This window comes from Halyomorpha halys, unplaced genomic scaffold (assembly GCF_000696795.3).
Source record: "Halyomorpha halys isolate HHAL.00 unplaced genomic scaffold, Hhal_1.1 Scaffold180.1, whole genome shotgun sequence".
NCBI classification, from domain to species: domain Eukaryota; kingdom Metazoa; phylum Arthropoda; class Insecta; order Hemiptera; family Pentatomidae; genus Halyomorpha; species Halyomorpha halys.
Window position 1 is genome coordinate 104,089 of NW_027107549.1, and position 18,357 is coordinate 122,445.

The 18,357-nt window shown below is 31.2% G+C and overlaps 1 protein-coding gene across 2 annotated transcripts in view; it reads right to left on the reverse strand.

Annotated features, from left to right (window-relative positions):
* bchs (WD repeat and FYVE domain containing 3 bchs) overlaps positions 1-18,357 on the reverse strand; it is a 90,389-nt gene that overhangs the window by 64,308 nt on the left and 7,724 nt on the right. The window contains exons 7-22 of one of the 2 annotated variants that reach the window (XM_014418138.3): positions 16,529-16,695; positions 15,187-15,389; positions 14,949-15,097; positions 13,465-13,586; positions 13,212-13,379; positions 10,956-11,071; positions 9,227-9,466; positions 8,189-8,337; positions 7,942-8,086; positions 6,354-6,506; positions 4,859-4,930; positions 4,635-4,777; positions 3,393-3,676; positions 2,953-3,174; positions 687-859; positions 261-489 (exon numbers count right to left, since the gene is read on the reverse strand). In XM_014418138.3, coding sequence (XP_014273624.1) covers positions 261-489; positions 687-859; positions 2,953-3,174; positions 3,393-3,676; positions 4,635-4,777; positions 4,859-4,930; positions 6,354-6,506; positions 7,942-8,086; positions 8,189-8,337; positions 9,227-9,466; positions 10,956-11,071; positions 13,212-13,379; positions 13,465-13,586; positions 14,949-15,097; positions 15,187-15,389; positions 16,529-16,695 — 2,735 coding nt within the window. Of the gene's footprint in view, positions 1-260; positions 490-686; positions 860-2,952; positions 3,175-3,380; positions 3,677-4,634; positions 4,778-4,858; positions 4,931-6,353; positions 6,507-7,941; positions 8,087-8,188; positions 8,338-9,226; positions 9,467-10,955; positions 11,072-13,211; positions 13,380-13,464; positions 13,587-14,948; positions 15,098-15,186; positions 15,390-16,528; positions 16,696-18,357 lie in introns of both variants that reach the window. The other variant, XM_014418137.3, reaches the window with a different exon arrangement.

The window sequence follows — 18,357 nt, forward strand, 5'->3', positions numbered from 1 at the left end:
TTAATAAAAATTATATTAAAAAAAAAAAAAAAATTCAAGTAGATTAGAAGAGAAGAGGTTATTTGTATTGCAGCCTTTGAGCCTCCTGCTTTGAGGAGGGGGGTATAAGTCATAAAACAATGAAGATGGACCACGGACCACATAATGGGCAGTTTTTCCGAAAAGTAATGCAAAATATATAAATAAAGAAAATAAGAAATATTAAGGGTTTTTCTTAAAAATAAATAAAATAAGAAAAAAATGAACTATGTTCAACATACCATGGATTTGTGGAGATTGAAAACTGGCCAAGTAGTGAGGACCAAGCTGGTAAATGATCGGTACTGAGTGCGGATTGAGGACCTCTTCAAAGAGATGGCACGGTCCTAGCTTCCAAGAGAGTCGGGAGAAGCGGCGCCAGATAGGAGGAGTTCCGATGTAGCCATACACAGAAGATGCCACAGTCAGGTTTGCCGCTCCTCCTCCTGGGTTCTGAGATATGTAGTGCATCTGGAAAATTAACAATTACCTTCACTACTGCAATTCTGATAAAGGTTATAACAGGTTATAATGTACCTGATAAAGGTTATAACATACATGCAATGAATCATTTGTTCTGTTAGTATGAAAATTGGATTTTTGGGTAAAAATACTCAAATAAAATATTATTCCAATACTCTTAGAATATTAGAGAAAATTATACAAACCTTTTGAGTATGGACGTGCTGACCATCAACATATATCGAGAGGGCAGAATTTTTAAGGACAGCTCTATTCAAGACAATGAGGAGGTGGTGCCAATGGCCTTCTTGCAGGAGATCGGGGCACCACACCCTTGCCGTCCAATCAGAAGCAGCTTCGGGTTCCCAATCTGGTCCGGCTGAAATAGTAAACATCCGAAATGGATCATATTGATATTAATTATACACAACTAAGCAAAGAAAATCATCACTAAGAGGCCATACATTTAATTATTTATCATATAAAATAACTAGCTTAATTTTATTATTATTAAATTAAATTACTATTTAAAATAATTAAATAGGCTTTGCCTGCTCTAAAAAGTAAATGACTTTGAACATCAATCTCCTGTACTTCTGACATGTATTACAAGAGGAAAAATAACTCCTTAATGAGTTATATTTTGATTTTTGTCTGCTGTAAGTATGAAAATGACTTGATTGTAAGGGATTATAGGTTTTTTTTCTCTTCTACTATAAGACTTTATACCGTGAAGTCATATGAAAAGGAAAATATTGATGTGAATATTTATGCATAGGTGTATGTAGATGTTATATGAATATATGTAGACAACAAGTTGATGTAAGATTGATTGCCTACTCATAGTTACCACATTTACAGATAATATAACTACATCTCAAAGACGAAATCGACAGACCTCAGTTGATAACCTGTGCCCGGCGATAGTCAGAGATTTTGAATTCGAGTCTGAGTAAAATAAACTATTTTAAAAAAAAATTAAAGTGCAACTAAAAGATGCAGAGTTCAAAACAATATATAAAATTTTAATAGCAATAATTAATTTTAGTGTCTAAAAATCAATTTGAGTACATTTATTATTTGCTTTTAATTAATGTTTCTCGAATCAGACTGATAGTTGCTGACATTAGTGAGTTTAAATAAACAAACTCTTCAGCTTTAAACATTGCCTACATATATTGGCAGGTATTATTATTGCTTAACTTTGCAGGAACCATGAAGACAATATAATTAAAATTTGATAAATATTGACTCAGTTAGTGGACTTTGTGGTTTATGGAAAGTGGATTATCCTTTTAAATAATAGTATATCTCCAATTTTTTTATGAAAAAAGGTCAAAAATTAACAATAAACAATTTTACTGATTGCTGTTCAGAAGATGCATAGTTTTGTTTACCAACATACAAAAAAAGTATTGAGGTACTAGAGTTTCTATTTTTTTCCAAAAATCTAACAATTTAATTCAAATAAAATGTATGTACGAGGAGAAGATGGTTGGGCGTGCGGTCAATGACAAACACAAATAAGTTGGATTAACCTATTTTTAATGTGCCAACGTTTCGGCTAGAGTTTTTAGCCTTCTTCAGGGCTAAAAACAGAACAAGATAACAACCACAGTAAGTATAGAAAAATAAAAAATAAAAAAGAAAGTATAAACAGAATAATTTTACACATAAAATGAATAATTTTACAAAATAGAATTAATAAAATGAAGTGATGAGAGAAGCGGGAAATAAAATGTACACATAGGTAATTGAAAAAGTGGGTAAAATAACATAATTAAGGAAATGAAATAAAAATGAAGTTATATAATGCAAAGAAGTATGAACATATTAGTTATTATTAATTTAAAAATTGAAATATGAAATGACGGCCAAGCTCAGAATTAAAAAAGCCGTTACAAGAATGACTAAGTGTTTTTTAAAAAGAAAACGTTACAAGAGGGTGAAAAAAAAAAATAATAAAAGTAGAAAGAAGCGCTTTTTTTTTGCTTTTTTTTTTCCCCCTCTCATAACGTTTTCTTTTTAAAAAAACACTTAGTCATTCTTGTAATGGCTTTTTTAATTCTGAGCTTGGCCTTCATTAGCGCAGTATCCATTAGGCGTTTCATTTTCCAGCAAACAGGTTCGTTTTTATTCTTTTTATGTTATCTTTCCCCTTTCTTTATTTTACTCTTACCCCTTATTTTCTCCACTTTTCTCCATTTTCCTTACCCGTGTTATAAGTTTTGTTCACTATATTATTATTGGTGTTTTCAGATTTTTTTTTTTTTTCTATTCATTTCTTGGTATACTTCATATATTTGGCCTCGTTATCATCTATTATTGTTACATATATTTTCTTCCTCTCAATTTTCATTTTCTTTTCATATTTCAATTTTTAAATTAATAATAACTAATTCTCCTCGTTCATCATCCACGGTCAACTATCTCTCATAATTAAAATGTATGTAAGTAAATATAAATGCTTACTGATCGACAAAGGTGTTTCTTGTGTAGTGACAATGATGGCTTTGTCCCTCGCAGAAAGACAAACCGAGAGGCAGATAAGATGCTGTTCCTTGGCGGGGTGAAGAGTTCGCACAAGTGTAAGGAGTCTGACAGCGTGGGGGTCAACACGAGGGTCACAGAATCTTTCGATACAAACCCAGGTGGAATAGCTCAAACCAGTTTGTGGTGGAAACAATCGATCACCTGAGTAATAAAATATATTTTTTATAAGAAATACTTTTAAAAATTAGGAAAATATTATCTTAAGTTACTACTTTCTTTCAAGAACTAGATTAAGGATGTATGGTCATACTGATTAGATTAATAAAAATAATTTAAAAAGAAAATTAAACTTAAAATTATTCTAAATAATAAAGAGAAAAGAAAATTAGAAAAATAAAGTAAATTACAGAAAAATTTACCAGCACCGATTCCACCAATAACCGTTGTGTCAGGAGAAGTCAAACTCGTAACAGTAGGTGCAGAAGGAGATTGAGGAGCCACTGATGGCAGATAGAGGCACCCGAACCCTTCTGCGGACATGTCGAACTCAGTAAATGGCGGACAAGTGGACTGTGAGCGAGGGGTTGTCATTGAGACTAGTGTTTTGACTCGTGTGAGGGGCACCGGACCTCCGCCTCTGCAACCTTGTCCAATGTCGTCGAGAGACAGACAATTCAGAGGAGATCCCAGCCTCAAGAACTCCCTGTTGAAGTAAAAGATGAACATTTCAGTTAATGGGAAACAGTTTAATTAAAGTTCTTTCCATAATAAAACTGTGAATACAGAATGGTAATTTTCATAATAACTAGGGTTTATCATACATTCATATATATAAAAATTCAAATGTCGTCCAATAAAGGAATAAGTAACACCAAAACCATTCATGTACGATAAAATGGTATCATATTTGTAATAAAACAAAAAATAACTATCATATATATTGTTTAAAAAACATTTAAAGTCATCCTTTGAGATGCACTGTATATAATTTCCAAGATTACAACATTTAAAAGGGAAAGTATAATCGGGAAACTTTGTTGTATATAACTACATTCCAATCCTTTAAATCTTATTCTTTGTTTAACGGATAAGTTAAAACTTCCTTGAAAACAATGCTTGAAATAAAAATGCGATCATGGTTTACTTTCTCACTTTTTTTTTTCTCTTAACTAAAATAAAATTAAAGGAAATGGTTCTTAGTATGAAAAATATTGAATTAAATCCATAAATCCAACTCGATGTATCTTTGCTACTAATGGTCCAGTTGCGATGTTTTTTTGTTTGTTTTTTTTAAAATAATTTAATTCCCTTCGAAAACATTATTAAACTAAACAAAATAAATCATAAAATGTATTCTTTTCGAGGTATGCACAAATAAAGATTTCTTTTTATCATAAATTTTTTCTGCATTTTCTAAGGGTGTCAATTATTATTCGACACATTATAGTGTCAAAAAGTTAGAGATATAAGAAGAATTCTGGAGTTTCATCAAAACCACTGGAGCTATTTGATGCTGGTTTATAGCCCTACTTTAAAACACCTTTTTAGGCAATTCGCCATTCCAATTGAGCTTAATAAAGAAGATTGATTAAAACAGTGCTTAACCTTTAGAGGGTTAATTAAACTGTGGTACAAGCAATAAGAAAAAGAAAACAAAAAACCTTAAGTCTTTAGGTTCAAGAGCTTGCGTCGCTAGCCTTTCTATCATATACTGAATCGGCGGGTGAAGTGGGTGGGTCTCCTGTTGTAATGCGGCCGAGGCCACAAACAAAATATGAGCTGGTAGGCCGGCTTCACACATCACCTATAAAATTTAATAGCAACATTAACGAATCTAATAAGTTATTTATTTTTCTTGATGAAAACTACTAAGAGAGAAACGTACCTGTTGATTTCTTTCACATCTAACTAATGATTTGATGATCTCGGAACAGTAGACTTGTAAAACTAATGACATCTGTAATAGAGAAATGTTACATAGTTATATATAACCAAATACAGGAATATTGTATTACTTTTTAATAAACAAATTTGTTCATATCTGTTTTAATTAGTATTCAAAAATAATTGAGTTGCTCATTTACAAATATGCCCAGGTCCATTTTTTCACAAAATGAGTTATAAATTGTTTCCATCATTTATTTTAATCTAGCTTTTGGAAGATTTTTCCTAACCTATTCCTCTTCCCTATAGAATTCCCCTGCTTCATTTGTCACTCTAATACTCTTCTAATCTTCAAATTCCCTATCTTTAATCACTTACTGCCCATCCGATTCCCGAAGAAGAGCAATTAAAATCTTCAAACAAAATTTTAAAGTGATAGAAAGATAGATGAATTGTAACATAAATATTATTAGATGTTTTCAATATCTACATATAGGAGTTGTATATATCTATGCGTGCTCAAACAATAATTTTTTTCTTTTCTTTTATTGTTATTAGAATAAACATTAAGAGTTATGATTTGTTAGAGGATTTATTTTTTAATTATTTTTATACATTTGATGTTTTCAATTTTCCTTTATATTTTTAAATATGTATATAAGCAATAATTGTTCCATTTTGTTAATTAGTTCATCTGTGTTTGATTCTTTTTCAATTATTTTATTATAAATTAGTCACACTATGATTTATGAGATGATATATGGTTTTGTTTTATTTATTTTTATTTTAGATGTTCTGTTAAATATTGTTGTCTTTTATTTATTTTTCTTTCTCCTATTTATAATCTTAGTTATATATAAAAAGTATCGGCGAAAGCCCAATGTCAAAAAAGAGAAGAAGGAATAAGATGTAACACGTGTGAACTACTGTAACATACTATATTTATTGGGTTCGGTACATCTCTTTATATACATGCGATCAGCTGATCTCCTCAATCAGCTGACATTGAAGTAACAGCTGACTAAGGCTGTAACTTTTATATATATATATATATATATATATGTTCTATAAGTTCATTTTTAATTTTAAAAATTTTGTATTATTTATCTATGCCTCTTGTCGATGTCTGTAATATTATTCTAAAGAGGCTAGTCCCAGAATATATAAAGAATGTTATTATTATTTTATGTAAAACTAAAGCTCTTTCATTAAAAAAAAAACCGGCTAGGAACGTCTTAAAAATGTGTTCTAACATGTGGCTTCTTTACAAAGAAATAAAAAATCGGCATCATAAGTACAACCAGATCTCAGTGGAACCAATCGCACAGAATGTTCTCACCACTAAAATCTTTAATAAAACTTTGGTTGAGTGTTTACAATACCTTTTTAGCCATCGTGGTGAAACAATTTTTTTTTTTAATCTCCTAGCCATGTTTATAACTAAGCTACTCAATTACTAAAAAAAAAAATCTATCATAATAACATTATCCACAAACCTGTGAGTTTTCATGGTGAGATATGGAAGGCAAGAGATGGAACATAGCTATCACTACGCCCGAATGTACAATAATGGGTTCAGGAGCGGGCGGGGTCAAATTCAATGATGTGATTCTCCGAGCAGAGCCAGGAGAGTCTAAAGACTTCTGCGTCTGAAAATTAATTCATTTTATATAAATTTTAACAGTTTTAAAAGAAGAATAAATATAATTAAAATAATAATGAGTAGATAGTTATTAAGAACAATTATCCCATACTCATGCACCTTTACAATCCACATATTTGTCATATTTTCAATTTGCACTTTAAAATCCTGTCATTGGTACAATCATACATAGTGTTACGGCAGGTAGGGGTTCAAAAGGAACCTTTACTAGCCCAACCATGTAGAATAGTGAAAATAAAATAAATGAATAGCCGAATTTTGTTATTGCTGTATTTGAAATAATTAAACATAAAAGAACTGAAAAAAATATATTGAAAGATATAAACTAGAAAAAAAAAAAAGGAACTTCTAAAAATACAAAAATTGTTGTTTTTTGTAATTGCAACATAAATAAAATTGTCACCCTGGGTGATGGGGCACCTTGTGCAGAAATGTCCTCGTGGAGGAGAAGATTCGCCTGCCGTGGCTTGAAGCGAGTATGAGGGTTGGCCAGCCTGCTAGCAACTACTGACTACTGACTAGCAAGAGAGAAAGGAGCCTGGACTGGTGCATGTATACCATACTGGTATTAGTTATATCTCTGTCGCAAATACAACAGATACATTTAGTTGTATTTATAAAATGTAAACATATGTTGGTCGCAACATATAGTTTAAAACTGTTGTAACTGTGTACACCTAAATTATATAAATTGTTGTCTTTCACTTTGTTCATTATTAAATAGTGAAAGGCAACAATTCGTATAATTTAGGTGTAAGACAATTTTAAATTATGTATGATTTTATAAATGACAAGAAATTGAAAATATGTGGATTGTAAAGGTGCATGAGTATGGGATAACTGTCCCGAAACGTTGTACAAGAAAAGAATAGAATAGGTCATATTCTATGTGGAAGTTTTAATGAACCTCAACAATTTTTAAAAAATTAATAATATCAAACTTCCTAAAAAGAAAATCCAGAAAATAATATTGTAATATTTAAGATTATTTTTGTTGTGTAAGTTGAATGAAAGATTAGTTAGCAATTGAAATAATTAAAGATAAGATAAAGTAAATTAAATTGAATAAATCATATTTAGTACTTATAGGTTGATAGTTCCAGTGCCTATGAATGATTTAGTCAAATTGTGTTCATATGACGAAAAATAAAGTAAGTTGTTAGGAAAATTAAATGGAAAGAGAATAATTGAACCTGACTTTTGTATAAATTTAGAAAGTTTTAAGTATTCAGAGACAATCATGAAGTTCAATTGAAAAAAATTATTGACATTGAACCATGACACATTAACTTAGCACAGGGCATGAATATAAAGTGAACCACTACAAGGCAAGATAAAAACTTGATGAATAAAATGATGATTTATATTTTACCTTTCCGAGAACGGAACAACTTAGTATATATACAGATATAGGTACAGACCTCTATGCTATGTTTGTGTGAAGGAGATTTGAAAGCTGTCAAAGATGGCTGGTTTGGTTTTTCAAACGCATCCACAGCGACGTCATAAAGGAGACGAAGAACAAGGCAAGCGTATGATAACTGTTTCGGAACGTGCTCAGGTAAGCTAAAACAATAAATCTAATTAGCTAGGAATTACTGAAGCATCATAAATAAATAATATAATAAAAAAAAAAAAAAATAATAATCAAAATTATCAATAACTCACTTAGGTTCTACAACATTCCCAGTAAAAAGATTATGAAAATGTATTTCTTCATTAGTCATTTTGACAAAATCTTCACTTTCTTCTAAAACAGTTTTTTCACTAAAGCACCCTAACAGCCTCAGCGTATCACATAAACTTGTCGAGCAAATCTGAAAATAGAAAATAATGAAGAGACCAAAATATCAATAGGAAAAAAATTTGGACTGTTCTAATATATTGCTTATTTACAACAACATAATAACTACTGTTTTTGGGTGTTATTAAGTTTCGGTGTTTCTGGGGAAAAGTGCCCTAACTGAAAATATACATTAAAGACCTCAAAAGAAAAAAAAAAATCTCCAGTGAAGGTATGTCCATTTAAAGATTTTCATTGTAATCAATTATTTATGTTATAATAAATTAATTAATATGTGTTCACCAATTTTTTTAATGAAATGTAAACATCAATATTGATGTTGAATATTCCTCAAAGTGATTACCTCTAGCATTAAGACAGGCTCGGTACCTTTTTTCCACAGCAGCAATGGCCTAAAGGCACTGGGTAGGTGTTTACTATCACACTGTTACAGTTACTGTCACACTCTCCAGAAATGAAACCACAGGATTTATTTGTTTGGGATGATGACATTGAACATAAGTTCTACGCAAACCCAGTCAATGGGCTTAATTCTTTAGGAAGAAGGATAATTGAAACTTACAAAAAAATAGCACAAATCAAGTGAAGTTAGGCCACTGCAGCTGTGGAAGAAAGATGTCTTTCTTAATGGTCAAGATAATCACTTTGAACAACATTTAACAGAAATATTAATATTTACATTTAATTAATAAAGTATTTAGAATACATATTAATTTATACATTATAACCTAAATAATTCATAACAATGAAAATCTTTAGACGTGAAAATCTATTAAACTAAGCATTAACAGATATACCTTCGTAGGGATTTTTTTTCTTGTTTTGAGATCCATATCATTAATTCATATTTTAGTTAGGACACTTAATTAGAAAATAGATGACAACGTTACTTAAATTTTTACCTCTTGATGGAAAAATTTTGCATTTGCAGGTTCAAACCTCATCGCAACCGTTATCGTATTGAAGACGGTATGAAGTAAGGAGAGGACCTGCGTCGGGGTGAACTTGTGCCACGGAGCTTGAGGGTTATCTTTGAGGCAGCCTTCCATCGAGACGAGCAGGCTCAGTACGTAAACGAAACCACCCACTTTTCGAAATATGTTCCTAGTTCTATGGCTTTCCCTCAAACACTGTAGTACACACTGCAAGAACAAATATTTAAAATAATACGTTAAAAAATCGTTTAATATATTTTTAAAAATACAACAATTGGTTAAAATAACGGCAACACAAAACAATATAGTAACCTAAATCTGGCTTTATATACCTGATGACTGAAAAAAATTATCGGAAAGTAATGAATACCAAATCAACTTGAAGCCACTGATTCATCACTAAGTCTTTTAAGAGCCCCCTGTGACAGTCCTTGCTGGCAACACTGAGGTTAAAGTTTGAAGGAGTTACCTCTCACTTGTTCGTAATAATTTTTTTAATTTTTCTTCATCTGTTAAAAATCTTTCAATAACAGTTGTCTTTTTTTTTTTTTTTTTTTTTCCGGCCAAGACTCCCATTGGAGTCCTATACTGCCTAACCATGGTTGGGGGTCGAAGTTCTTCATTTTGTGGGACCGCCACGCAATGAAAAAAGTCAACGTCCCAGGCCGGATTCGAACCGGCACCACCAATAAACATCAAATTGGTAAGACTCTGTCTTAACCACTGAGCTATGGGCGGCCCTTAACAGTTGTCTTGAGGTTATCATGATTATGAGTAACGGTGTTTTATAAAACATCTGAAACTTTGCTTATTTGTTCCAGTTCTTATGTAGAAATTATATAACTGAGTTTGGTAGACATAGATTTTATGTTCGCAATATTGAACTATGCCTCTACGTTGAAAAATTTCAGTAATTTAATGCTCACATGTGGTTCACCTTCCTCCGGTTTCGTCATACTTGAATTCATATCTTAGTCACCAATGTAGAAATACGAAACTTACACTAATAAGCACCAAGCATAACTAACACTTAAAAAGAACACATTTATATTACAAATAAAAATATAACAAAGTGAGACGTAACTCCAATAAACTTTAACTTCAGTGTTGCCAGGAAGGGCCGCTATAACTCTAGTGTTACTAGCAAGGGCAATAAGCAGCAAGGAGCATACTCATGCTCCAAAGAAAAATAAAATGGCTCAAATATAAAAAATAACTGGAGAAGCTAACAATTGAAAACATATACAGATAATAAAAACAAAGTAAATGAAATAATGTATATAAAGTAAAATAATAGTCCTTTAAGATAAACTAAAATAAGAAACATGGATATTAAAAAAAAAATTACAGAATGATAGCTCACTTGTTTTGGTTAGATTGTTAACAATTAAATAAGATGAAATAAAATACTGAGAGATAATTCCAAACTAGTTTAACTTCTAAAGTAAACAAAAGTTCTAAAGAAAAGAATGCAAATAAAAAAAATGTAATTAAACTTTAATGCTATTTATAAAATTGTAGCAATTCAATATTAAACCTAGAGTTAACAACCGGCTAATTACAAAACGTTTTTTGGAGCTTATTGTGAAGAGCGAAATACAAAAATAAGCTAAATTAAACTTAATATTAATAATATGCAGAAATATTTGATAAATTGTATTGTAATTGTGAATTCTAAATTTGATAAATTACACACCTTTAAGATATGACCCTTCAAGGTCAGAGCGTCTGCTGGCGAAGAGTTTATCATCGCCAAGAGTGTCCCCATATCTTCATCACCTCCGCCATTCATTATTAATTCCCTAATAATTCCTAAAAATATATAACTATATTAAAATTTTATAAATAAAGAAAAACTTAATTTGAAGGAGAGAGAGAGTAAAACTTAATTCATTAAGTAATGCCATCTTAATACACTAGATTGCTACGGAACACTCAAGTTGTATACTCAACCAAACTTGAGAAATTTAGTAGTGAAAATGGTATAAAAAATTAATGGTACACAAAATATTGTTTGTAACGACCTCCAAGAGACTAGGCATATTCAGTCATTATAGCAAATCAATATATTCATTATAACTATCCTTATGACCAATCAGCATTGGTAAAGAATTGAAGGTTAGTAACTCTACCATATCATTAAATAGGTCTGAGGAGAAGATGGTTGGAGGTACGGTCTGAATTTTAGGTCTTCATCAGGGCTGAAAAACAAACTGAGATAACAACCTTAATTCAGAGAAAAAGAAAATAATAATAAACAAACTTGGAAATATTCATAACAATAAATTAACCCGTCATTGGTCACTGCATGAGAATTTCTCTCATATACATCGTTTTTTTGGGCCTGGGTGCTGCTAGTGGGAGACTGTGGTTCTCATTTTCCTGGAATCTGTAGTTCACAGTATCTTCCTTCTATACCTCAGCCCCCCCACCACACTTAGCAGCACGGTTAAGCGTCCAGCCCTCTTTCCCTGACAATATACTGTCAGGGATACATAAAAAAATGTATTATCCTCAAGGGAAAACATTAGCAGAACTAGGGAAACGTAGATTTGAAGAAGTAGAAACTTCATTAGGCACATATAATTTACTATGAATTTTATTTCAATACTATAAGTGTGTTAGGGTGGTCCTTATAACAAAAATTTGTCTTTTTATGTTTTGACTCCATCGCTGCACCGTATGAATACTATTTTTTGTAAATTTCTGGGTTATATTCAGGCAATCTAAACAAAAAAGAATTGCCACCAGTGTAAAACACCGATGTGTCCCAGTTATATGGTGTTCACTTGCAGCAGTTGTGCACAAGAGATTTCTTCAGACTGAGCATTTTTTTAAAGATTAGTGTTATTTTCATTCTTTTTATAACTTTGCCTAGCTTAAAATATTGCTTTTTAGAATATTTTAAAACTAGTTTGCTCTAGTACCAGATTAATTTTTTTTTATACGTCTTTTTGTTATGCTTAAATAAACCTAATCTAAATCAAAAATTCATATTTTAAAAAATATGTTTGAGATCTAAATAAGAGATGTGAGAAAAAGTCGCTTGCGTGACCATCCGTTTTAAAATCGACCAAGCAACCGATGACGGCTTAAGTAGATAGTAGTTGATAAGATAGTCAGTTACCGATAGACATTAAATAGGTCCTTTATTGAGATCTTCAATAAAAATTGGATTCATGTGTGCTATTACGGAAATGGTTTAAAATCTAAAGAAGCTATAGTATTCCTCTCTTTGCCTCCTGCTCACAAGAATTTCTTGAGATCTAGTCCTTATAACCAATTATGAAAAGTAACAATTTCGTACAATTAATTACTTCCACTATATCTCACAAACTTACTTCTTAGGAAGAATATCTAGTACTAAAGGGAGAAGATCTAAAAAAATTTTTATTAGTGAACAGGAGGCCAAGAAAGAAATATTGTGGCTTATTTAAATTTCAAACCATTATTGTAGTACCACACCAATTTCTCCATGATTAGTCGATCTTTCTTAATTTTTAACAAATCCAACTTTTTAATTATTATTAAAATTATTATTATTATTTTGTATTATTCAATTCAATATTTTGTATAATTCCAAATTTGTTTGTATATTATTTCTTTTCGATTTTATATTTCTATAAATGATGGTCATTATCACTTTTGTTCTATAACCCTGATGAAAACTTCGGGATAAATAAATAATTTTTGTTTATTTATGTTTTTTTGCTGACCGCACCCCTCGACCATCTTCTCCAATTGTTTTATTTTATTACTTAACAATTTCTACACAAAAATAACCTTAGTGTTATTCTTTGATGATTTGATAAGTTCAAAATATTTCCAGCTTATCAGGGACACTACTTTATAAGCTTTGGACTTCGTGGAAAGACAAAGTCATTTCTGATTATTCTAGATTTTAAATTAAAGTTAAACTAACAGCGGTTAGAATCGCTATGAAATTCATTACCTAGGGCCTGGTATCTCGAATCAGCAAAAGGGACCAGAGTGAGCGTACACTTGGCTCCTCCACTCTCACGAAAAACATTAGCATTATTCGTATTACCATTCAACAGCATAGTAAGAGCTTCTATCACCAAACATCCAAGTTTTTCATGATCTTTCCCAATGTTATATTCTGCAAATAGGAAAAAGGCAAATAAACAAAAATATAAAATAATTTAGCATATAAAAAAAAAAAAACCTTCATAAGAAATACAAACCAATCCCTTTTTCTTCAGCTGCTTGCTTTTCTTTAAGAAGATTTTGGTATCTTTGAAGACAGCTAACGAATACCTCTAAAATTCCAACTTCTCGATAAGCATCTTTGAATACAGCATTGTGCCTAAAATAATTACATTTCATAAAAAAATGACTGTATAATTTAAAAAGTACAGTATACATATTAAATTTTATTACACAAAAATGTCATAACACAATCCAATAAAACATGGCCAATTGCATCAGGAATTACAAATGGAATCATTAGACGATTTCATCAAAAAACGGTTCATACTATTCCACTCCTAGTTAAAGGAGCAGTACCATACAACTTGAGAAACCCAACCTCATCCTGAAGACTGAAGCCCAGGCTGCTACAAGACAATCCGTTATAAATTTTATATTCATCTATTTATATTACTTTTTCTCTTTGTCTTGTTTGAATTGAAATTGAATGTTTGAATCAACTTTTTACTATCCATACTTATTTAATTTAGACCCGATGAAGATTACTAAAATTTGATCAGATTTTTCTTTGACTGTAACCAGACTATCTTCTTTTTATAACATATCTTTTGCTTTGTATTTTCTATTGTATTAATATTGTTTACCTTTAACAACAAGAATCACACTAAAGGCCGGTTGCACCAATCTCTGGTAAGAGTAAGATTTGTCAGAGTTTAGTAAAACCCTGGTAACTTAGCGACTTATTTCTGATTAATTTTGAATCAGTGAATCATAATTTATTAGAACAAACAATGAAATACCTTTTTCATTAAGCAACTAATTCTTTGTCGTCAGTCAAATCATCTATCTTGATCAAATCCATTTTATTGAATTTAGAAAGAAACGGAATAATACAACACATCTTCGCTAGATAACAGATCCAGTTGGAACTATGGAAGGTTGAGGACCTGATAGCTGAGTAGGCTAGGGCGAGGGTCCCAGAGCGCTTGGTTCAGAAGGTTGTGGGTTCGATTCCCAACTGGGCTCATCAATATTGGGCTGTATAGGTCCTCAATGGAGGACTTGAGCCAAAAAAAAAAAAAATGGAAGGTTACTTGTAAGGTTAACTTGACTGTAGATTTTCTCTATGATTCAGTTAAACCAGTTATCATTGCCGGTAAAGTTTACTGCCAGATTTAAGGTTAACTTTTCTGGCATAACTAATAATTACAGTGTTTACCTAAGATTTGACTAGTTGTAGTTTAAACTGGGCTGGTACAACCGGCCCTAAATATTATATATTTTCTGGTTCTTCGTTCGTTAGACAACCAAGCAACCCTATTTTAATTTCCCTCTCGACTATACCCCATAATAACCAATATTTATAAGCACTATTCACGCAAAGCCCAGGATATTTTTTTTACGCAGAGGTAAAACAAGGAAGCCAAGAAATTCTTCCAGTCGGATATATCACATGTAATAAAAAGCAATAGAGGCAATGTGAATTCATATGAGAGATGATAGATGAGAAAATACTTACTTTAGAATATTTAACAAGGTCTGCATACAAATTATACTGCAAGACACAGAATTTTGTCCTTTGAGCAGGATTGAAAGAGATATCAGCTCTTTACAAGGAACGAAATTTAAATGAAATACTATCATTTCCAGTAATTTAAAAAACTTTTCCTAAAAACAAAAGATTTTCTAAATGAATTTGGGCATTCAAAAAAGAGATACTGAATCTTGGCATAAACATTATTAAAATCAAAATTAACCTGAATATCCGCAGCTTTGAGGTGAATTTTCTCAGCAAACTGAGGTAGCGTGTGTTGGCTTTCCAAAATAAAATAATTGGCATTATCAGCATGATAGACGCTAGAAATAGCATCGAGTATGATAGAGCACAAGGTCCGAGAAGTGCATTTCAAAAACAAAGATTGAAGCACCAAAAAAGCTTGAATATTTCTCACACTTGAACCTGAAAATATTAATTATGCTAAATACTTTTAATAAAAAATTATAATTAAAAATGTGTAATATTAGAAGCGCCATAAAGATATTGTAATATTTAAAATTTATAAAAATAAATTATAAAAATTAACTTGCTTTCTTATTCTCAGATCTAAAATAAAGCTTGAAACAAAAAAGGTTAAAAGAAATAAACTAAATATTAAATAGATATGAGAATTTTATTTGGGTAAATCAATAAACATCGTCTCTATTTCAGGGAGTGACTACTTTTACAAATCTATTTAAATCTGATATTCAGTAAAGTAACCAATTATATGTTCTTCCTTGGTTGACTGTTGATACTTGATGTCTCCTTCTAAAATGTTACCATTGACAGTAGACAAAGGGTAGTCAGCACTCCAGAAGATGTCCTCTCCACCAGGGATCCAAACCAAGATTCCTCGCTTGCTTTGTCCGTTACCAACCTTTAATAGGTGACGCAAACATCGATTGCAGCTCAACCGTTTTGAGTTTCTATTAATGATTTCTGAAGTAGATTTTACCTTGATAATTATCCTCCCTTCTATTTTTTGAAAAATTTACTGTTAATATAATTATAGCAGAAAAATAACAAAAAAATTGATTCCATCTTCTCAACACGGCAGGAATGGTGCCACCATCCCCAAGCCAGGAAAATCAAGAGTACCCGTTTCCTCTCTTCTATCTTCAATGTTCTGATCATTCCACTGATCGATCCAAAAATAATCGATTGCAGCACAATCGCTCTGCTTCACTTTCTATAATCCACGATGTAAATAGTCTATTGATAATTGTTACTTTCTTCCATTTCTTCTTTGATTATTTCTTTTCCATAATTACTACATAGAAACAACAAAAGTTGAAAAATTTCAATCCATGTCCTCAAACACAAACAACCCAACAAACACAAACTACTTCGGAAGGACGCTGCCATCTTCTTTATTTGGAATAGCCTATTTATTTTAGACAATGAAAACTGGTTAGCTTGCTTTTTGATTTAAAATAACAAATAAAACAATACTGAAACAATATACATAAAATACAAATAACTAAAATTATTTATATATAAATATCAACTATTAATTAAAAATGAGGTTATTCATTCTTAAAACGTTAAATTTCTATTACCTTTACCAGAAGGTTGAGGTAAGACAAACGCAGGCATCTGGAACAGGGATCCACTACTGGCCTGACTGGGCTTTAGTTCCGTCTGTCCACACATTGCTAGCGATGGTATCATTAAAACTAAATTTCTCATAGCTTCTCCAGCCTCCACAGACTTTTCACCTTCGAGTCTAAAGAAATGTAAGAAATGAAAGCGGTAAGTTCAAAGATCCATTTGGTTTAAACTTAATAAAGTTTGAAAAGATATAACCCTTTTAAAACTTAAGAAATATTTCATAAGGGTTATTCATGATGTTGTGTTAAATGTTAAATGTTTTACCATGTTAAATGTTATAAGTATAGGATTATGAGCAGCCCTATTTAAAGTCATGTTAAATGTTAAATGCATAAGAGCCCCTAGCGGATTTTCTCAGCAGCTTGTATAAGCCTTTATGTTTATAACCTTCCTTCCAGACCCTCATGTTATTGTTTACTTCAGTTTTGATTTAAGTAATTAATTACAACATGCCTACAGTGAGTGAAAAGTGGAATTTGTGTGAAAGTTTAGCTTATGAAATGAAATGAAAAAATAACTTTATTCTGGGACATATGTCCCCTAAGAATAATTACATGGTTCATATAGTGAGATTTTTTTCTGGCGAGCGTTTGCAAATTTTCAGATAGTAAGAATGAAATTACATTGTTTTTTTTACTGTTTTTTTCTCTCAAATGTATCATTAAAATTATCCATTCTGGTTATTAAACAGGGATATGAATACCACAAACACACGAAAGAACTGAGCTGTCACAACAACAAAAATGGCGGTGATCTCAACTAGTCTATTGTGTGACCTCATTCTCCATTTAACAGACCAAGTAACAGACTCTCAGCCATGTCAAATGTTATTTCGTTTTACCACGTTAAAAGAAGGCAATTTTTTTCGATTTAACATGAGTTTTTCCATTTAACATGTTAAACCAAAGATCATGAATACCCCTACAAGAAGATCGTTGATTGACCGTGTGCGATATATGAAAGGAAGACAGTCTGAGCGGGGTCAAAATAACTCAAATAGTAAATTAAACTATTTATTGTAAGCCAACGTTTCATCCTACTTTGCAGGGCTTTAGCAGGACTAAAATAGATACCAACAACTAAAATAATGTAACAAAGTAAGATAATAGATAACATGAAACAAAAGTAAACTAAGGCATAGCTAAAAATTATTTAAAATATGTGAAAATTTATATAAAAATTAAAAAAGTAAAATAAAATAAAAATAAGATGTAGAGTGAAAATTATAAATTAACTGTAGTAAATTTGTACCTTTTTCAGTCCTGATGAAGCCCTACAAAGTGGGACGAAACGATGGCTCACAATAAATAGTTTAATTACTATCAGAGCTTTCTCAATGATGGAAAGCGAAAGAATAAGGTTAATTCCTTCTGAGCAAATTTTTCGAAATTACTCAAAAACTATATAAATATGAACCAATTTGATCTCTATCCCTATATAATATTAAAATCTTATCTTTTGTGAATGAACCATACATTATTTCGCCTTCTTCACACAGAAAGCCCTGCATAGTGGGGCGAAACGATGGCTCACATTAAATAGTTTAATTACTATCAGGGCTTTCTCAATGATGGAAAGCGAAAGAATAAGGTAAAATCCTTCTCAGCAAATTTTTCTAATAACTCAAAAACTATATAAATATGAACCGATTTGATCTCTATCCCTATATAATATTAAAACCTTATCTTTTGTGAATGAACCATACATTATTTCGCCTTCCTTCACACAGAAAGCCCTGCATAGTGGGGCGAAATAATGGCTCACATTAAATAGTTTA